Raw genomic sequence first — 23,234 nt, 5'->3', positions numbered from 1 at the left:
AAGCAAAGTCCTTTTCTAGCATATTTTGTAATAAAAGAGCAAAACCAGGAGGATATGACATAAATGTATTACGTATACTCTGAATAGGGACAGTACATCAAATCCTTCCAGCAATTTTTTTTTTTTAAAGATTTTTATTGGGGTTCCTGGGCAGCTCAGTCGTTAAGCGTCTGCCTTTGGCTCAGGTCATGATCCCGGGGTCCTGGGATGGAGCCCCGCATGGGGCTCCCTGCTCAGCGGGAAGCCTTCTTCTCCCTCTCCCACTCCCACCTGGTTCCTGCTCTTGCTGCCTCTCTGTCAAATAAATAAATAAAAAATCTTAAAAAAGAAAAAGATTTTTATTTATTTGACAGAGAGAGACACAGTGAGAGAGGGAACACAAGCAGGGGGAGTGGCAGAGGGAGAAGCAGGCTTCCCGCCGAGCAGGGAGCCCGATGTGAGGTTCAATCCCAGGACCCCGGGATCATGACCTGAGCTGAGGGCAGACGCTTAACGACTGAGCCACCCAGGCGCCCCTCCTTCCAGCAATTTTAATCAGTCTAAGGTTTATATTTCAAATAGTTATGATTTACTTGTTTTTTAATTAAAAGGAAAATAACCACCATATCCTACTATAAAAAGTATTAGTAAATCATTTCTCATGGTCTCATTGAGGACTCTGAATCCACAATCTTTTATACTAAAATGATCTATTTCTTCAGTAGAGAGAATAAAAGTTCTTTCGAACTTGTAGTAAGTACTTTATTGGAATAATTTGCACTCTAGCTATTATTCATTGGAATGGACATTAAATCACTGCCTAGGGGAAAGGAAGCCTTAACTGACTGTGTGTAAATTATTAACTGCATCCAGTTTGGGTACAGCACAAGTTCAGCATTTCTATGATCTTGAAAAGTGACTGGAAACATCTCTATATTTTTATGATGAAAATCTATTACCAACTTTCTCTTTTTTTATAGTCCATATTATTTCTACATAAAAATAAGTATGCAAAAAACATGCCTTATCCCAACGTAAAAATGTGAAAGAATTAAAAAAGGAGAGGAAAGGGCACAATGGGAGTTAGATGTTTCCATGCACAAATATGCCTGCTAAGCAGATACCACACAGACCAAGAGAAAATCTGATGGCCTAGAGACTTGCAAAACTCTATGAGTCACCATAAACACCAGAATCACAATGACAATACTTCTTAGATTTCTAAAAAAGAAATAAAGTGAAAAATATGAAACAAAAGTTACAACCAATAAAACTTCTTACTATCAAAATTTAGTTAAAAAGGAAGAAAGACTGGCATCTATGGAAAAAAACCTTGTCTTGAGGTTATACTACAAAAAAACTCATATACTTAAAAATTATTATTATTGCAGATCAACATTAAGAGTAATAGGTAATTCTCTAGATATTTGACATTTACAGGTATTATACATAGAAATTATAAAGCAATATAAATATAACTAATATTTAAAAGAAATACAGTATTACAGAATTCAGGAAACATTAAAGAACTGCTCTCATGTACTCTCATCAAAGTAAAGCAAACAGAAAAATGCTACTCAACACAAATTTAAATTTATGGGAATACTGACAACTCCCTGAGTAGAACTAACGGTATGTATTTATATTAAGTACCCCCTCCCTGACCCAAATTAATGTAAAAATCTAAGTATATCTTATACAGGTTACTGAAATAACGCCAAATGTGAAAAGCAATCACTAGGAATAAGTATAATAAGCAACAATAAAAACAATGGTGCTGTGGGTAAGAGGTGTTTTTAAAATATCCACATAATTTCATTATAATTATCTAAAGTCAGATGAAATACGAGCTCAGACTCATACAGAAATAAATTAGTTTGAGTAGAGGACAAATAATCTCACTGGATGCTTGGAAGCAGGATAAATGAACTCTAGCTTCTTTGAAAGTAAACATATCAAAGCATACATAATTTAGAGCACTGGGTCAAATAACATCCCACATACATACCACTCCACTGTGGTGGACATACACAGATTATTGAGTAAATGGCCTTCATTTTTTTTTTTTTTAAGATTTTATTTATTTATTTTGGCGAGAGAGAGGGAGGGAGAGAGAGAGAGAGAGCGAGCGAGCGAGTGGGCACGAGCAGGGGGTGGGCAGACTCTCCACTGAGCAGGGGGAGCCCGATGTAGGACTCGATCCCAGGACCCTGGGATCATGACCTGAGCCGAAGGCAGATGCTTAACCACTGAGCCACCCAGGCACCCGAGTTAATGGCCTTCAAACAACTGCACAGACACACAAAAAATATGTTGGAAATCACAAGTCTACTACTTTTAAAAACCTGATTACATAATTTTACAAAACAAGTTTCAAGAGATTTGATCAGCAGATTTTACTATATATATATTTTTTTTCACAAAATATATTTTTAAGGCAACTTCATAAACTTCTCTAATTTTTTTTATACTTTTGAACACATATGTTCTGCCTGGAAAACATTTCCTTAATAAATCATTAGTCTTTTTACTCTTCCATTGAAAAAATTTACCTTCTATAAAGTAATTCTTTGGTGTCTAAAAGATTCCACATTGGGAGTTAGGTTCTTGAGTATGACAAGAATTTAACTTTGTTCCCAAAGCATGTTTTTTTAATGCCTGTATATTTTTTTGTTTTAGGTAATTCAACTGAGGACTTTGCCTAATTTGATGCTTTAAAAGCAGCTAAAATAAAAAGCAATCACAATAAAGTTTAAAAAACAAACCCAATCAAGTTAATACAGTCAACTCTTAGTCACCGGAATTCAGGTGTAAGGGCAGATGTATGGATGGTCTAGTAAATGTCAAGAGTAGACTTATAAACTTATAAATTCAGAGAGCTCAGAGAGATGTCAGGCGACATCTGGTAGAGTAACGCCAAAGTGTGTGGTAACAGTGGACAAAAAGAGAGTCAAGGAACACATTAATAGTAAATGTGACTCACTCTGGGAGCATTTAAAAACAATGGTGCTATGCCCAAGGTGTTATTAAAAATCCATTCTGGAAATGTAATTTTTTCAAAAAATAAGATAAATTAGCATCACACTAGTTTCATTAAAACTAACACCGTGTTTCTACAATAGCAGTTATTGACTATATACTTGTTTAAGTATCTGTTTCCACACTAGACTGTAAGATTTCTGAGGACAGAAACTGTTTATTTATATCTAAATATCCTGAGTGAAGACAAGTGCTGACATAATAATGTTTACTGAATATATGAATGAATGAAAGGCCGAACGAACATCAGTAGTGAAAAAGATACAGGTAAGTCAAACCCCTAATCTAAAATGACAGTTAAATTCCTCAGAAGAATGCTTTAACTAGAGCTTTTGTTCCAGTACACAAAAACTAGGAAGAAGAAAAGCAAGCCCAAATGAATAAGGTGGCAAAGAAGAGTTTTTAATAAGAAAAACCTTATCAAAATTTAAGTTATATCAAAATAATGCAAAGCAACCAGGCCAAGCTACTTATCTATAAATTCAAATATTCTGCTTAAGGAAAGTTCACATGAACGTGTGTAGCTGTCTTCCATGAAACTGACCTCAAAAGATTCACAAGGAAAAAAAGATTTGAATGCCTGAATAGAAAAAAAAAAAAAAAGTTACCTTGCCTTCGTAGTTCATTTTTAACAGCTTCTACACCTCCTGTTTTTTCAATGAAGTCATATATAACTTTTGATGTTTCTCGGTCTTTAAGTTGTGCCTCTGAGATTCCACACATATCAAAAAGATTCTTCAATTCTGGATCCAAATTATTCAGCTACAAAAGATAAAGTAACTGTTAACTATAAAATCTACCCCAATTTTTAAAAATAAGCACGATCAAATTCAAATTTAGTTCTCACCTGAGTCCTTTATGAAATTATTTTAAATTTATACACTTTTAACATGGTTAGATTATTTATAAGCCAACTAAACTTTCTTATTTAAAAAACAGAAAAGATAAGAACAAAGAATAAATTTTTCATTTTTTGTTCCCTATCTTCAAAAAGAAGGCATCTCATTTAGAGTTTTACTAACCCATTCCTGATTCAGATCTCCAATGTTCACCTGTTACTAAATAAGATTTAGGTATAAACACAAATAAACAAAAAAAATAAATCAATTTGAAAATCTGAAGGACCTCCTTATAACTTCAGCATCCTGTACAGAGCCCAACATAAAGAAGCATTCAATAAATGTTGTGGAGTTAACATTGTAGTTAGTAACAAAAAAAACCCAGAAGGATTTCTGACCCCAATCACAAATATTTCTCTTCAAAATAATTTTTCCAAATCCTGATTATCTGTCAAATGTGAAATACATATTACTTAAGCAACCAAAATAGATTAAAAATGTTAAAAACACTTATTTTTGCCAGCAGTTGCCTACCTTGCTCATAGTGCTAAAAATTAAATAATGACAAAACTGCCAAAAAGAATAGAATGAAAAGATTTAGATAATTTAACAACTGGATATTCAGAATTTGATTATAGTACTTTCCAGTAATTTGGTATATATTCCCCTAAAATGATCAGTTAGCAGAAATAATTCTCTTGGCTGTCAACACACAAGAATTTTATAGTATGTAAGATTTTATCTATCTATCTATCTATCTATCTATCTATCTATCTATCTATGAGAGAGAGAGAGAGAGCAAGCAGGGGAGGAGCAGAGGGAGAGGGAGAGAGAGAATTTTGAGCAGACTGGCTGAGCGCAGAGCCGACACGGGGTTCGATCTCATGACCCTTAGATCATGACCTGAGCCGAAACCAAGAGTCAGACTGAGCCATCCAGGCACCCCTGTATTACAGTACATAAATCCAAGGAGTATAAAACCTTTGTCTTTACAGACATAGCCATAAATGACAGAACAATACTAAGGTTTCCAACCTCAGTGGTATATGTACATAAACACATTCAAATAAACGCTAGAATTCACAAAAATGAATAATAAAAATCTACCCATAGGCCACAGCATTACCACATATTTAGAGCAATAATATTTATGGCTTGAAAAGACACTTACATCAAAGCCAGTATTTGGATCCCAACCAACATGTCCAATGTGCCTAAAGAAGTAGACCAAAAATACATATAAATAAAAAATAGAAAATACATAAAAAGCATTTAAAACATAAAATATATGAAATCCAATCCAACCAATAAATTTTGGGGCTGAACTAATAGTTCTCACAGACATACCCATATTCAGGGAAAAACTGTGTGAGGAGTCAGGAGGCCAGGATTAAAACTGAGTTTTAACATTTTTGCACAATCTGTCTGAGCATCTATTTCCTCAACTGTCAAACTAGCAGAAGAATATAAACATATATACATGAGAGGATAGGAATTTTGTAATGAGCTAATGAAATGATGTATATGAAAATGCTTAAAATATGTCAAATAAATACCAAAGGTTTGATGCCTACTACAGACTAAATGTTTGTGTCCCCTAAAAATTCCTATGTTGAGACTTAATCCCCAATGTGATGGTATTTGGAGATAAGGATTTGGGGAGGTGATTAGGTTTTGAGGGTGGATCCCTCAAGAATGGGATTAGTGCCCTTAAAAAAAAAGGCCCCAGAGAGTTCTCTTGCCCTCTTCCTCTTTTTTTTTTTTTTAAAGATTTTATTTATTTGACAGAGAGAGCACAAGCAGAGGGAGAGAGAGGGAGAAGCAGGCTCCCTGCTGAGGAAGGAGCCCAATGTGGGACTCGATCCCAAGACCCTGGGATCATGACCCGAGCCGAAGGCAGCCGCTTAACCGACTGGAGCCACCCAGGCGTCCCTCTTGCCCTCTTCCAACATGTGAGGAAGACAGCTAGAAGACAGCTGTCTATTAATCAGGTAGTGGAACCTCACTAAATTTTGCCTGCCTCTTCCCAATCTCCAGAACTATAGAAATAAAATTCTGTTGTTTATAAGCCACTCAGTCTACGGTATTCTGTTGTAGCAGCCCAAATGGACTAAGACAGTGCCTCTAGGCAATTTCCAAATACCATTTATAGGGAAAAAGTGAGAAATCATTATGTCCAACAGTTATTTAAAGAAACAACTTAATCTGATATTTCTTTCCTGATGAGAAGGGTAAATAAACTGTAAGATGCACAGGAAGTCTACTGAGCAATAGCCTTAAAAAAAAAAAAACACATACACAGACAAAAAAACCCAACTCCAACAAAATCTATAGCGAAAAAAGTATGCAGATGATAAATGTAAGGGTCCTCCAAAAAAGAAAACAAAATTTTCTAACAAGGTAAAAACCAAGAGCAGCAGTGAGTAAATGAAAAGATAAGAAAAACAAAAGAACTCTCTTACTGGAAATTGCTTGGTGTTCCAATATCTGCCTTGGTTAATCTCTTCTTTTTAGCTTTTCCTTTTTTCTTTTCTTTGGTATGGGAGATGTTGTTGACTTGTGGACCATAAAATCTATTGGTTGTGATTTCTGGATTTTTTATGTCAACGGTTGCCATGGGTAGATTAGGACCTGCAAAACAATATGAAAAGGATATAATTTAAGATAACAATATTACATTCATAATTTATAATTTAAGTATCTTTCTCTGAAGTAGGACCACTTCACTAATATAAATATTTAAATTTTAAAGTTGCATGTTAATTTTTTATAAATAATGGATAAAGTACTGCCAAAATTTCAAAAGCCTATAATAAATTCTTAAACACATTAGCATAGGTGGTATTTCAAAGAGAACTTACATTTTTGTAACATTAAATCTCATGGAAAATAAAAATTTTCAATAAGAATTTAAATTTAATTGGTCTAAATCCCTTAAATTTTGACTATAATAGCCTTACACACATCCCATTACTTGTGGGTAAAGTGGTATATATGACATAACAAGCATAATAAAAATTAAAAAGAGCATATACTTTTTTTTTTTAAATCTGACACAGAAATCTAGTCTTACTTCTTTGTTTCAACTTTATTAGTCCATGAGGGAAAAAAAGTACTTATACAATTATTACTACTATTTTTTCCAAAACTACCATATATAAGTCCAGTAATATTTTCCCTATCAGTATACGTACACTTTGACTTTGGAAGTACAGGGCTCAAAAATGAGATGGAAAAATTCTCAAAACACTCATCTTCCACAAGAATCAATAGTGAAAATCTCCAGCATCTTCAGATATTGATAATAGCACCTTTAGTAGTGACACTAAATATAATATACAAAACCTGTTTTATAATTCACAAAAATATCCTTGGCTTTAAAAGCATGACAGTCTAAATGAAATGTATTCAATTTAAAAATTCCTTATAAATTTAACTAATGGCATCACATGTTCCTATTTTAATACAGGATTCTCTGACAAAACCTCTTACTAGAAAATTCCTCTGAGATGAGTATATTAATGACAACTTTCAAAATGGTGGATAAAATGCAACCACTACTGCACAGAGAAACAGTTAACATAGCAGGCCCGAGACTGCCATCCTTAGAAAGGGCTGCTTGTAAGATTTGCTCTGAGCTGGCATCTGGAAAATGGGATTGCAAGAGGGTTTTTATCATTCCCTGATAAGATGGGCTTATTGTGCCTCAACTATTTGTGCTAACAATGTGCTTAATGCTAAACACCTGCGTTCCTTCTGGGAGTCTAGTATCTTGGTATGTGCTAGAAAGAGGAGGACTACGTGATTAACCCCCAATAAACTCTGAGCACTGAGTCCCTAATGAGTTTCTCTTTTAGACAACATTTACCATGTGTTGTAACAACTTATTACTGGACGAATTATACGCATTCCCCACGACTCCAATGAGAGAAGACTATGGCAAAGTTGTATGTGGTTTCCCTCAGACTAACCCCATATGTCTTTCCCTTTGTTGATTTTGTTTTATATCCTTTCACTGTTGTAAATCTTTGCCATGAGTATCCCACTATATGCCTGGTCCTGTTGAGTCCTTCTAGCAAATCAGCTGTGGGGTGGTCTTGAGGCCCCCTGACACAATCATAGAATGGAAAACAGAAATCCCAAGAAATTACAGGCTAATGTATATTAGGTGATAACTAAATGCTAATTTGACTGTATTTCTTCAACTGCATTAAAAACCTCAAATGTAGCCTATTCATTAAAGTTATATGAAAGAACAATGTTTATCTAAATGGGTATATTATATATAACCCATGTTCTCTCTTTCAACTCTACTATTCAAGATGAAATAGAGCTAAAATAAAATTTACAAAAGCCATCTACCACCTTATCGGACAAGTAAACAATTTGGAAAGATTTGTATTTTTAATATCACCAAAATTCAGCTATTTTCCCTCCATATTCAAAGTCTACTTACATGTAAGTGTCTAAAAGTTCTATTGGTATTTTCATATAAAATTCCATGGGAAATTGCTCATATCGGCAAGAAATAAAGAAACTGTTATTTGAAAAAGATGGAAGGTAGTGAATAATACGGATAAGACCATTAAAATAAGCTGATTCAGTGTCAAGGAATAATAAAAATGACTGGATCAAAAGTTAAAGGTTAGTTATGCAATACAGAAGGCTTATGAAATAGTAGATAAAGGCTGGATTTTCAAATTTGTTCAGGTATCAGATTTCAGTGTTTACTACAGTTTCACAAAGTAGGGGACTTATTGAGAATACCCAGAACTCAAGTGTTGGAGGGTTAAATTGGTGCCATACTCAAAGGCTTATCTACTGATCTGTTTCTACTTCTCTTCCTTTCTTTTCTGCCTTCCCTCTTATTATTTAGCTTTACAAATCAGTATCAGCAACACCATCCATGGTAAGATGCCGCAAAACACTACCTACTCTCTTATCTTTATACTTAATAGAATTTAAGAGTTAGCTTAAGACAGATATAGGAGTATCAGAATGAGGCACTTTCCTTATACATTACCACCCCTCCTGAAATAGGTGTTCAAAGAGCAACTATAAAGAAGCAACCAGATTCACCATTTAAAAAATAACAAAACTATTACTAGTTTTTAGAAAAAAACAAAGATGAAAATATTTTTATGCTGCTTTAGGTTATATAAAAGTTATTATTATACCATGGATGTTTTAAATGGTAATAGAATGGGGTAAAGTGAAGTTTAATAGTTTAAATTATCCAAGCTAATAAATTCTTTTCTGGGAAATTTAATAAAGTTAAGATTCTTGTAAGCCTGATTCATAACTCACTAGAGAAAATAATTCAGTCATCTCTGAAGAAAGTTTAAGGATAAAGAAGACAGGAACAAAATATAAGTGGTATGTGGAATGAATAACAAAGTTTAACTCATACTGTAGTCAGACTGTTTCCCCTCCTCCCTCTACCCAAAACAGAGGTGTGGATATATTGTTACTGCCACGCAGTTTATAAAGCCTTTGAATTAGCTATTTAGCGTCATTACACATGAATTTCATTAGTACTAGTTAAAACATTACTTAAGTCTATACAGGAAAATTCAAATTATACAGAATACAGAAAATTAGTATTAGCTGAGAAATTAGAGTGTTTTTCTACACTTTTCATCTTATAGATGAAAACTAAGGATGAGAAGGGTCAGGTAACCTATCTAAAGTCACACAATTAGTGGCAAAAGCAAAGGTGAACTCTGCTATCTTGGTTCCTAGTCCACTACCCTATTAATTACTACTGTACTTTTTACACTAAAGTCAAACCATAAGGTGATTGATAATGCTAACGTTACCAATGTTATCATATATCATTTCCTTATCAATCAGTTCTCTCAATTTATATAGTTCAACAGTCCATCATTCAATAAATATAACTTCCAAAATTTAGAAAAAAAAAACTCCTACATAATCATGGGATTTAGGTACTTGGTTATTTCTGTTGACAATAGTCACTTACTTTAGAGTTTGAAGGTGTTTGGAAGTAAGTTTAAAACGGTGTTCTAAAGCCCAATTAAATATTTGTTTCAAAAGTGACAACCTGTGTAAGGCACGGAGTCATTTTTTAATAAAGTTTATGGAAGATCTGGTAATACAGATACTCCTAAATCACTTCTAGTAAAAATTAAATTATTCCATTTATGAAATTGTACTCATCCTAAGAACATATACTAAGTAAATATATAATGGAGGGGGCTGTTTCCCTTCTTTAAAAAAAAAAAAAAACCAGTCAAATGACAAATTACCATTTTCTGATTAAAGACAACTGTCACAGAAAAGGCTTTTTAATATTCTCACTGAACAGCATTTCTAGTTAATCTTTAGAACTAAAAGAACAAACTAAAGTCTTCCCCTTAATTACATAAAAAGCAGAGAACTCTCACCAAGGTAAAATAGTTGAGAAACAGGTGGCCCAGAGGCCTCTGATGTCAAGCAGTCATGAAGCTGAGAACAAATCATTGGAAAGCATCTAAGCTAAAAGGTGAGACTGACCAATAAAGAAAAAAGAAAGATGTATGGATTAGGAGTTAGTGAGGAAGACACTGAATTGCATTTCAGGAATATATGTTACTTCTACATAAAGTGTCTTTTTAATAGTTACAATTTGACAAAGTCTACTAAACTGATAATCCAAATGCGGATTTAAGACAAAACACCTGAGTGGACACAGCAAGGTGGTTAAGGTGTCCACTGCGCCTGATAGTAGTGTACCAAATGCAGAAAAGTAATATGCTGCCCTCAAAACAGTAGTCTCCACATAGTGGGGAGAGCAAGACAAATGACTGCACTGCAGGAAAAAAAAATATGAAAACTTCTATTAATTATTTCATCCTTTATTGTGTATGTAATATGTTAATACCATATTATATGTATATTTTATAAGGAAATATACAAATGCTGGCAATACATGCCATATAATTTTGCCTTTTAATGATACTATTTTTTTAAACTCTCATTTAATGAAAAGAAGTTTGGGATCACTGTGCCAAAGGATTAAAACTACAGATCTAAAGATTTAAAACCAAGAGCAATCACAGAGAAAGAAACTCTATTTAATTATGAGTACCTCTCCTACTAGGAGTAATAAAATTGCAAGACACCACTGTCACCAAATTCATGAGGTGCCTGGTAGCTCAGTCGGTTAAGTGTCAGACTCTTGGTTTGGGCTCAGGTCATGATCTCAGCAGAGTCGGCTTGTCCCTCTCTCCCTCCCCTTCTGCTCCTCCTCCCACTCAGAGCTCTCTCTCTAATAAATAAATAACATCTTAAAAAAAAAAAAAAGAATATCCAAATTCTGTGTATTCACGGATTAGGTGCCTCTGCAGAAGTACATTTTATATGTACTGAAAACTCCATAAAGTATTTATATTGTTAACTTTAATTATTTATACAGCATCTACACTTTAAAACCTCAGGTTACTTTTACCAAAGATGCCACTTCTAGGAAGCCTTCCCCGCTGGTACTCAACACATGCTTACAGAATGCAGAATAAATTCAAAAGGATTAAAATATTGAGCATGCAACAAGGGAAAAAAATTCTAACACTGCTGTAAGAGTTCACAGATGAAGGACTTCTGACTCAGCTGCTTCTGCTTCCTTTGCCTCTGCCTCGTATCAGCTGTGTAACTTAAGGCATGTTATTTACCCAGTCTAGGTCTCAGTTTCTCCTTCAAAATCTTATGGACATAGCACAGTGATTAAGGGGCCAGGCTGTGGAGTTAGACTGCTTGAGACTGAATCCTGCTCTACCACTTACTAGTTTTGTGACCCTGAGCAAGTTACCCACCTTTGCCCCTGTGTGCTCTTCTATAAAATGGGGATAATAGCAGCCATTTCATAAGACCGCTGGACAGTGCGTGGCTGGTAGTAAATGATCATTACATAGTAGCTGCTAAAATTATTGTTGTCATTGTCTTCATCATAACCAGTATTTAGTTATACTATGCTAAGTACTTTGATTACTTCGTTTAATCTCCACTGCAGTCCTATAAAAAAGTATTAAAATTTCCACTTAAAAGACAAAGTCAAAGTATACAATACTTGGCACAAGGTAAGTCTTACTGAAGGTAGTCATTTTTTAAAAAAATTATAATAAGGTAAATAATCCAAAATTTAATACAGCAATATTTGGTTCATGTTTTCATATCAGGAAAACAAATTTAAGGACAAAATCAGAAATATATCTGATTAAGAGAAACAAACCCTAACAATCACCAATAGCTGTCACATATTGTTTGTTTCCTGGAATAAGCTATCTAAATTCTAATGAGAGGATGTGAGATGCTTTAAAAAAAAAAAAAAAGCCGTATTTTCCATTATAATTAAGGTTCCTGGAGCAATGGTTCCTTTCCTCCACAGGGTCAGGGACCCAATTTAAATGCGATGAAAGTTCTGCATCCTCTCTCCCCAGAGAAAATATATACACTTAAGAATTTACCACACTATTTCAGGGAGGGTTTATGGAGTCCAGGATAAGAATCTCGCCCTAAAGATGTGGGACTTTGTCCTTTCTATTTTGGAATGTACACCTTTCTGGTATATATGTTTTTGTTTTTTTTAAATGAATTCTCAATACTTCAAGTGCTCATCATCAAATTAAGGAGGGTAATATACAGCTACTATTACTTCTAAACACACCATTAAAGTCAGTGCTCATTCTCACAGAGGCTAGTTTCATATTACCAGTATGAAATAATATTTCAAAATAAAAAACATAAATCTTAAAGTAAGAAGTGAACAAGTATGCTACACAAAATTTACTACCTTTAAGGAAGATATTAAGTCAATATTATACAGTTCCTAAACTTAATCAATTGTCAATACAGAATGAAGATGTAATAGTGATCTTCACCCTACATAGTCCTCCTTCATCCTATAAAAAAGCCAAAGAATAGTACATTTCTAAGACTCATCTTTGTTATTTTTAAAATGACACAATAAACTACAGTATTTGATCACAGATATTAAAAATTAAGTATTAATGTATGATACATGTTTCTAAAAGGATTAAACAACCATCCAAAATCTTCTAGATCAATAATTTGTATCAAAGAGCTTACCATTTGGGGGGTCTCGTCTCTTCTCTGTTAGAAAATAAATTAAAATAGTATTATTAGACATACACAATACAAAAATCAACATAAAAAATTAATTCACCTAAATTCTGTCTTATTCCTAAATCAATGTATAAGTGGCTAAGAAAGGTTTCTCTTAGGAACTGACATCTGAATAAAATAAGAGAGGGAACAACATATTTAAAGGCCCTAAGGAGGGAACAGCATGAAGGAACATCATGAAGCTTGGACTAGAGTGAGCCAACAGAAGAGAAAAAGGAGACCCAGGGACTGGATCATATAGGGTCCCACAGGCCATGGTAAGGAATACAGATTGTATTCTATATATGATAGGAAGCTATTATAGGGTTTTCAGTAGGGCCAGTGACATAATCTAATCTATGTTTTTAAAAGTTAACTTTGGCTACTATGTGGAAAAGAGATCATAGGGGGCACTGAGTGGCAGCAGGGAGACTAGTGAGGGAGTTATGGTAGTCCAGATGACAGATGATGGGGGCTTAGATGGGGGGGGCAGCAAAGGTGATGAGAAATAGATCCGGGATATGTTTTTGAAGGCAGAGACAACAGACTCACTGATAGTATTTACGAGAGACCATGGTAAGCCAGAGCAGAGCCTTTTACCAAGTTGGGGAAGATGTGGAGAGGAGTAGGAACAGGTCTAACTGGGGTTAGGGAACATGGCTCAAATATTCTGCTCAGACATGTTAAGTTTGAAGGTTATTCTGATGCCCAATTGAAGTAAACAAGTCTGAAGGTTGGGGGAAACGTCAACAAATTTGGGGGGGCATCAGCATATGGAGAGTTTTCAAAGCTACAGGACTCAATGAAAGCGCAAGGGTAATGAGAGATCTGATCACTAAAGCAGACCAAAATAATAATAAAAAGCTATAGAAGATTAGGAAGGAGTAAATCGAGGAGGACTATCAATCCTTTGCACTCAGACTCTTACATACCAAGTTTGATATCATTTTGGCTTTAAGAAATTCAAAAGTGGTTGAAGAATTTTAAACAAATGTAATTTCCACAGATTTTCTAATATAAAATTGCCCAAAATTATAAGAGAAATACCCATAAATAAGGATATAATAATTAGTTCATAAACAGCCATAAACTAAAATTAATAGGATTTAACTGGGGGACAAGTTAAAAAATCCTGGCAATGGGAAACACAAATTTATTACTCCATCTGGTGGTCTGATGAAGTAACTTTCTGAAACACTGGACATAAGCAAGTCCTATCTATGTCAATGAATGTCAATCTCCCATTTCCCAGGTGATGTTATCTCTGCAACCACAGAGGAAATACTTCTTAAACTGATAACACAGATATGGAAATATACTGAGATAAATATAAAGTTCAGAGGATAAGTTCTAAAAAGTAATTTACAAGTAAGACACTAACCGGGCTTGAGAGCCATTCATATGAAAAAAGTGCGAGTTTGGTTGAACAAAGAAGAATGGGAGCTACTGGTGTGAGGTATTTGCTAGAAACATTTGCAGAACAGTGTTTAATCAAATCAAGAGGTATTTTAGTATCAACTAGTAAAACTACTTGTGGAGTACTGTGTTCAAATATGACCACAGTATTTGAAGCTGGGTCATTTCTTCAAATCTGGACCATCTGAAGAAGACATAAAAATCTATAGTGGATTCAGAGCACAGTATTCGGGATGATGCGTCTAGAAACTACATCATGTGAGGAGTAAGAAATTGAAACTGGTTAAACTAAAGAAGTAAAGGCATGAGAACATGATAGATGGCTTCCAGTATTAAATAGCTACTGGGAGGAAAAGAAAACAGACTAATTCTTTGTTGCTCCAAAAGTCAGACTCCATGCATCTAAGAAAGAGAGGGGAGGCTGGAGTTTGACTTAGCATGAAGCACTACCCAATGATCAATCAGCGGCCTCCCTGATCTTTCTGCTTCTGAAACACCATGCTTAAAAGTTTAGGAACTACATAAAACAAAATTCCTGTACCAGCTGAAAGACACCTTTAAGTGACCTTCCTATTTCAAAGTCAATTAGTCTATATTTTAAGAAATATTTTTTACTTGTTTTGATTTGGAAATGTCACATATTTTGACTATAAGGAGCCCCACAGAGCCCCTGGCCTAGGACCTGACTATGTCACTGAAGTAGAGCACTGAACCATAAATTATTCTATACCTTTAAATCCTTTCCTAGCATGGAATCAAGTAATTCATGTCCTTGGTCCCAAAAAGAAGTAACAAAAAACAGGTCCCTGATAATTCTGTTTACTCATTACAGTTGAGGTATGATAAGGCAATTGTGAGGCAAAACTTAGTTCATTTTATTTTCATTTTTTATCTCACCTCCCTCTTGAAAACCCATTAAAATAACAATAAAGATGTACAAAATGGAATACATGATTTTACATTTCTGTTTTCTGGATCCAATGTCTTATTTTTTCAAGGCTTAGTTCCTTTTAGTGGTAAAGCACATCCTGGAATACAGTGATCTTCAAAACTGTGGTAACATGTACCCCCAGATGTACAGAAAAACTTTCCAAGGAGCGTACGGCATAGCTAGTTTGAAGGGGATCTATTTGGTGATCGCAACTCCCATATGTCCTTTCTCCTAAAACTCATCTTCTTAAGATGATGATTTTAGAGAGGTTCACCTTTCCTAATCACCCTTCTCCCACCTGATGACAGAAAGGCCTAGTACACTGTTGTCAAATATTTCTGTATCAATAAATTTAAAATTCTATACTAGACTGCATCATTCTCTATTTTATATGTATTACAGTCTCATGCATTAAACTACATTCCTTACGGTTTTATAACAGACAACATTAGGGACAAAACAGAGACAAAACAATGTTAACAGACTTTGTTTGCAATTTAGCTTATTTGCTTCTAGGCTTACCTAAAAAGTCTTTGTTGACAAAGTATTAAATATTCTAAGAATCTAAGTTAAGAACAATGCCATAAAAATGCAAGTTTAAGAGTCAGTATACATGGAATGTTATCAACAAAAAAGGTTATCAGAATGAGTTCTTCAGTAAATTTGAGAAAAATTCTTAATAAAAATATTTCTCTTAAGGATTAGTGCATTTTTTTTTTTTTTTGTAAGGGGCCAGAGAATAAATATTTTAGGCTTTGTGTGCCATAGTCTTTGTTGTAACTACCCAACTGTTGTGGCACAAAAGCAGCCATTAGATGTATTATACAGACAAAATGGAAACCAATGAGCGTAGCTGTGTCTCGCTAATACTTTATTTATAAAAACAGGTGTGGGTCAGATCGGTCCCATGAGCCAGAGATTGCCAGCTCCTGTTTAAAAGAATTAAAAAAAAAAAGTTTACCAGATTTCCTTTGTCGCCGGCCCAACAAGTCTGTAACTGCTTTTCGGAATTTTTTTGCTTCTTCTTCATTGGCAAAATTAAGAGCAACTTGACAAGTCTGAAATATTTTTATTAAAAAAGGTAAACAACAAAAAACATGAGTCTAGCTTTATTTAATAAAAAAGTTGATAACAAAGTACATTTCTAAAGAAGGAAAGCTGAGTTTACTAGCAGACAAGAGCTTAGCTTAGCTTAGTTTTAATTTTATCTGAATAACTTAAGAATACTGAAAGCATGGAGAAGGCAAAGTAAAAGACTACTATTAGAAAAGTTGCCTCTCACAGTAGACATTCAAATATTAAACGGAATACTCCATCTTCAACAACAACAAAAATAGCAAACTGAATTTGATCTTTCAATAGAACTCTACAAAATGATTTGGATTTCAGAAAAGGCAAACACCGGAAAAGTTGGTCAAATGCAGGTCAGCTCTATCTTCACTAGGTTGTATGTATTATTTAAATTATAACCTTAATTCAGATAAATTATTAAAGATGTGGAAACACACTGACATCGATTATGGCATTTTATACACACTTTTATATATGTACATATATTTATATTTTATTAAGAAAAATGTGAAAAATAACAGCTAGAGAAGAAAATACTTTTTGAAAAGATATATCATCTAATCTAAACTTTTTTCTCATTATACAAAACTTAGGAAATACAAATATGAAAATAAAGAAAATTAAAATCGCCTATAACCTAGTTAGACAATCCCTGTGAGCATACAGTATGGAAATGCTTCTAACATCTTCCTCAAGTTTATGCAATAAATTTTTAAAATTCTATTCTCCCCTTATACACATTTATTGTATTTTTGCACTCTTCTAGGCCATGAACTATTCTTTCACAAAATAATTTGAATGGCAATATAACGTTCAATATTTAAAAGATAACATGGATTAGTGGGCAAGTAAGACTTCATTTTTATACATAAGAAAACTAAATACCGGAAAGATTAAGCTATCTATCCAAAGACAAAGATGACAAAAAACCAAATTTCTTTTCTACATAGCAAATTATATTTACAATACTCTTTGGAATCTTTTTTTTTTTTTTTTTTGGCCCTTTAAAATCTTAGACATTTCTGGGGCACCTGGGTGGCTCAGTCGTTAAGCATCTGCCTTCGGCTCAGGTCATGATCCCAGGGTCCTGGGATCAAGCCCAAATCAGTCTCCCTGCTCAGCAGGAAGCCTGCTTCTCCCTCTTCCACTCCCCCTGCTTGTGTTCCCTCTCTCGCTGTCTCTCTCTCTCTGTCAAATAAATAAATAAAATGTTAAAAAAATAATAAAAATTAAAAAAAAATCTTAGACATTTCTTCCTATTTAGCTATACTATCTATGAAGAAGCTTTTAAAAGTAAAATAATTCTTTTTACTTTATACAATGTTTACACGGAAAGCTCATAAATGCTTTCCACAGACAAATATAAAAACATTTACATTAAACAGGGCAATAAAAAAAATATGACTTACATCTCCAGCAAAGGTATGAAAATATCCTCTAGGACTATTATATACAAAGTTATTGTATAGCTCTTGCTCCCACAATAGTTTCCCATCCTAGAAAAAAGTTAAAATAAGAGTTACCAAAAAGATAATCTCTAGGAATAAAACAAAATAGATGACTCATATTCAGGGAATTAGCTTTTACATGCACAGAAAACACACGTGTATAAAACATAAATAACATAATTTAATCAGTAATTTCTTAACAAAAGAGTAAATTCTGGATGTTTCTTTCAAAAAACTACATAGCAAATGAGTTTAATTCAGTATGCTAAGACACAGTCTCATTAGCCTTGTATTCCCAAATATAGTTACTCAAATACAAAACTAGAACAATTACTAGATCATCAATGTTAGATAGAAGGACTAGAATACTGTTGTACATGCACTGATTATCAATGCATAGTTCCATTAGCAATAGACTGTGTGCTATCAAATATTACAGAACAGTTCATGCTCTCTTCCTCAATTCTGTAGATTCTGGGAGGGTCAAATATACCTTCTCTGTATTGCTCATTAACAATTTTTGAATTCCTAACTTATACACAGTGACCCTCTAATTAAATACTAGTAAAAGCAGTTAGTGTTGATCATGTGCAGAAAAAGACTGATGATTAAAGTGCACCGAGGTTACAGTATAGTTAAGAGAACCATGGATGACTGGATTGTCATATCTATGGCTGCAGTAGAAGAAATATAATTAACCTAATACCAAAGGTGGATAACTGCAAGTATTCAGCATTGGTTATCTATAATTAGAAATAAGTGGTTAGAGAAATATAAGTATTGTCCTATTCCGAAATCAAAGTTCTACCTAGACCATGACTTAAAGATAATTCAGAAAACACTGTACGCACATATAATGCAATTCCTTTCTTCTCAGTGGAGTTATATGCACACTTGATTTCTAAACAGTGCTTCTCACTGGTGTTGAGAAATATGTCATAAAAACTAAACAGTTTTTTTCGAAACATGCATGTGTTCCCTATCCCCTAGAATCACTGCCATAGTGAGCGCCCACTACAGGAATATGCCATGTCTCTCAGCTGTCCTGGCGGATGGAGAAGCGGATGTTAAGAAGCACAGTTACAAAGTACAGTAACTTAAATCTTATTTAATCTCAGGGAAACACTTTGCATTAGAACCAGATGGTTCTCCCATTTTACAAATAAATAAGCCAAGGCCCAGAGAAGTAAAACAGTTTGACTACAATCTATCTATCCTTAAGCATCATCCAGGAGAGTTCAAAGTCAGTTTATTTTTGGTAATTATTCCATTATACTTATTGCCATATCATATAAATATTACAAAAGCCTACCTATAGAAAAGGTTTTGTTTTTTTTTAATTTATTTATTTGTTAGAGAGAGAAAGAGTGAGGCAGGCAGAGGGAGAAGCAGGCTCCCCGCTGAGCAGGGAGCCCAATGTGGGACTCGATCCCAGGACTCTGGGATCATGACCTGAGCTGAAGACAGACACTTAACCGACTGAGCCAACTAGGCGTCCCCTATAGAAAAGGTTTTAAAAGATAAATGGAGGCTTCATCTCTGCACAAAGGTAATTACTTCTACGGTAACTGTAAGAGGGTGAATACCTGAGAATGGGCATTGAATCTAGGACAATATGGATTTGTGTTTGAATGTGAGAGGTACAAAGCTGCGAAAATCTGAACATACCTATGTTGAGACAACATAAGGAAAAATGGGTAGCAAACACATTATTATAGATACTGTATCATGCTTTAAACCTAGGATGAAGTAACTAACAGTACATACTAAACTAAAATATACTTCTATAGTTCCCTGAAAGGACTATATATGCTACTCTGTAATGGACAAAATCGAATAAAAGAGTACCATTAGAAAAAGAGAAAATATAAGGAAAGCCCACGATGTAAAGGTATTAAAAACAAAAACAAAAAAGTCCTTTAATATGTGGTGGCTGTGGAAAGATAAAATAGGGAACTATTCATGTTCTGGCTTACAACCTATTCCTGTTTGGTTGCAATGCCCATGCTTCATTATCTAAAACCAAGCTTCACTCTTCTAATATTAAGTATAATTTAACAATACATACAGGATGAACAAAAATTATATATATAACAATATATATAAATATATATAAAAATTATAACTGAGGTTAAAAAACCTATTCACCTACAGTTTAAAGTGGAAACAAAACTCACCTTAATATCAAATATTCTTAAAAAATAAGATCTCTGTGGATTGTCCTTAACAAGACAAGCGACACCACTGCACTTCTTTGACCACATACAGTTACGATCTGCTGCATATAATTGTACCACTGCTGAAGACATAGTCTGGAAAATATAAAATTTATAGCCATTACGTTCAAATTAACATTCAGATGACCACAGCCCCTGCTGACATCTTCATTGCAACCTCATGAGAGACATGCAACCGGAACCACCCAGCTATGCTGCTCCTGATTTCCTGTCCCACAGAAACAAGGAGATAATAAACATTTATTGTGGGGCGCCTGGGTGGCTGAGTTGGTTAAGCGACTGCCTTCGGCTCAGGTCATGATCCTGGAGTCCCGGGATCGAGTCCCGCATCGGGCTCCCTGCTCAGCGAGGAGCCTGCTTCTCCCTCTGACCCTCCCCCCTCTCATGTACTCTCTCTCATTCTCTCTCTCTCAAATAAATAAATAAAATCTTTAAAAAATAAAAATAAAAAAAAAACATTTATTGTCACTTTAAGCCATTACTTTTTGAAGTAATTTCTTATGCAGTAGTAAATAACACAATATCTACACTAAAAATAACTATGGAAAGCAAACATTTACTGATGCTTAGAATGTGTCAAAAATCATGTTAAGCACTTTAAACTCAACTCCATTTAAATTTATTACTATTATAATCTCATTTTATGCTTGCAAACCCAAGGTTAAAGGGATAAATAATTTGCCTCAAATCACACAGCAAAGTGGCAGAGTTCCAAAGAAGACAATCTGTGACTTCAGATCCTATATTCTTACTCCCTGTAATATACAGTAGTCCCCCTTTATCCATGGGGCATACATTCCAAGACCCCCCCAGTGGATGCCTGAAACTGCAGATAGTACAAATCCCATATATACTATGTTTTTTCCTACATATCTATGATGAAGTTTAATTTATAAATTAGGCATAGTAAGAGATTAAAAACAATAATGAAAAGTAAAATAGAACTATTATAACTACTGTAACAAAAGTTATGCAAATCTGGGATCTCTCTCAAAATATCTTATCATACTATACTCATCCTTCTTCTTGTGATGATGTGAGATGATAAAATGCCTATGTGAGCAGATGAAGTGAGGTGAATGCCGTAGGCATTATGATGTAGCGTTAGGCTACTACTGACCTTCTGACAATACGTCAGAAGGAGGATCATCTGCTTCCAAACTGCAGCTGACTGATCATGGGTAACTGAAATTGTAGAGAGCAAAACCGTGGATAAGGGAGGACTACTATACCATTTTCCAATACAGTGAACATTTAAGTAATGAAGTAGTAGTGTTAGTAAAGGCTGATGTCCATATAGCAGTTAACTACTTTAGTACGGTACTAAATCAAACCTGAGGCAAGATTTGAAGGTACAAATTATAGGGCTGGGCACTCTGAACATACCATCATCCTGGAAGATAGATTCTAATATCACCTTTTTATTATTTTTTTTTAAGATTTTATTTATTGGACAGAGAGACAGAAAGAGAGACAGAGAGAGAGCACAAGCAGGGGGAGTGGCAGGCAGAGGGAGTGGCAGGCAGAGGGAGAGGGAGAAGCAGGCTCCCCACTGAGCAGGGAGCACAATGCGGGCTTGATCCAGGATCCCGGGATCATGACCTGAGCCGAAGGCAGACACTGAGCCACCCAGTGCCCCTCTAATATCACCTTTTTTAAGGATGGCAAAACTAAGGGAAAAAAGACATTAAGTGACTTGCACTTGGCCATGCTTGAGAGCTATACATGAGAGCTATACTGAAGAGTTGAAGAATTATTTGAGTTATTATTGTACTAATTTTCTCTAGGATATACCTAACTAGTACCCTTTTAGATGTGTAAGAGAAAAGCTAATTGTTACAAGCAAGGAACACAGCACATTAAGTTTTACCATGTTGCCACCTCCCTCAGGGCAGCATCATGAAAAAATGGAAACTTTAGTTTAATTCTAAATTAAAGTTTTTTTTATATTATAATCCCGGACGTTAACTATTCGATTTTAGTTTCTGTAAGAGTGATACACAGCACTTAAAAATCCTTTGAAAATAATAATCATGTTTTCTGGTCTAAATCTAGTGATTTCACTCCAAAACTAGAAACCAACAAAATAATTTAAAATACAACAAAAATTTATTATTTGTAATATAAATATGAAACAAAATGTCTATATAAATACATTAGTTATGGTTTTTTTTAAATAAAAGGAATTTAAATAACCAGAAGTGACGAATGATTTAAGTAAGAACAGTACATAAAAAAAAAAAAAAAGAACAGTACATCAGTTCAGTGAATACTGGGCATTGTTAAAGAAAATAGACTACATTAAGATTTAGAGATAAAGCTGTTTTGGGTTACTTAACTATGGCTGGGGAATGCCTTCCTTTGATAAGAGGATTCCAAAGAGCTAATATACACACACACACACACATATGCAGGTCTTTTATAGTAATAAAGTCAAAAATGTAAGATCAGCGTACTTTTGGGGACCAAAATATATAAAGACTTTCCTAAGTAACACTACTCCATGTTATGTTTTTAAGTTTTGTAGACCAAACTCATCTCTGAATTTCAGAATCATGAACAGGACACAAAGCAGCAGGAAAATTTCCACAAGAGCCATTGAAAAAATTATGAAGATAGCTTAGAAACATAAAAAAATGTATATACTAAGATACTGGGCTTAAAAAAGGACACTGAAGAAAGTTGAGTATGCCTCTGACCTGCTCAAAACATACTTTGTTCTTCTGCAATTGTAATACATATCATCATCTACTTGGGCTCCCTGACCCCAAACTCCTAACACTAAAAACTTAAAAAAAAAAAAAAAAAGGATTTTGCATATATTATCCAAAGGTATTAAAGACCAGGCTGAAGGATTCAAAATCAGATGAGTAAATTCATTCTAAGTCAAATTCATACAAATTAGAGCTCTTTTAGTATGATGCTGTCAAATGCATTCACTTCTAAAAAGAGAAACAACTAGGAAAATAGATACCAAGAAAAAAAAACATCAAAAAATCCTTTTAGGGGCACCTGGGTGGCTCAGTCAGTTGGGCGTCCAACTCTGGATTTCAGCTCAGGTCATGATCTCAGGGATCATCTGATAGAGCCCCGTGTCTGCTCCCCACTCTGCAGGGAGTCTGCTGGTCTCCCTCTGCCCCTACCCCTCTCCTAC

The 23,234-nt window shown here is 34.5% G+C and overlaps 1 protein-coding gene across 2 annotated transcripts in view; it reads right to left on the bottom strand.

Moving 5' to 3' along the window:
- WASL (WASP like actin nucleation promoting factor) overlaps window positions 1–23,234 on the bottom strand; it is a 67,260-nt gene that overhangs the window by 10,639 nt on the left and 33,387 nt on the right. Inside the window, exons 1-8 of one of the 2 annotated variants that reach the window (XM_081800169.1) lie at window positions 21,201–21,497; window positions 20,021–20,155; window positions 17,805–17,891; window positions 16,286–16,382; window positions 12,942–12,965; window positions 6,320–6,488; window positions 5,029–5,071; window positions 3,627–3,780 (exon numbers count right to left, since the gene is read on the bottom strand). In XM_081800169.1, the coding sequence (XP_081656295.1) occupies window positions 3,627–3,780; window positions 5,029–5,071; window positions 6,320–6,488; window positions 12,942–12,965; window positions 16,286–16,382; window positions 17,805–17,891; window positions 20,021–20,155; window positions 21,201–21,230 (739 nt within the window). In that variant the 5' untranslated portion in view covers window positions 21,231–21,497. Of the gene's footprint in view, window positions 1–3,626; window positions 3,781–5,028; window positions 5,072–6,319; window positions 6,489–12,941; window positions 12,966–16,285; window positions 16,383–17,804; window positions 17,892–20,020; window positions 20,156–21,200; window positions 21,498–23,234 lie in introns of those variants that run through there. The other variant, XM_081800168.1, reaches the window with a different exon arrangement.

Source organism: Leptonychotes weddellii, chromosome 12 (genome assembly GCF_054177405.1).
Source record: "Leptonychotes weddellii isolate Sample4059 chromosome 12, ASM5417740v2, whole genome shotgun sequence".
NCBI classification, from domain to species: domain Eukaryota; kingdom Metazoa; phylum Chordata; class Mammalia; order Carnivora; family Phocidae; genus Leptonychotes; species Leptonychotes weddellii.
Note: the sequence above shows the minus strand (reverse complement) of the source record. Positions and strands in the feature narration are given on the sequence as shown.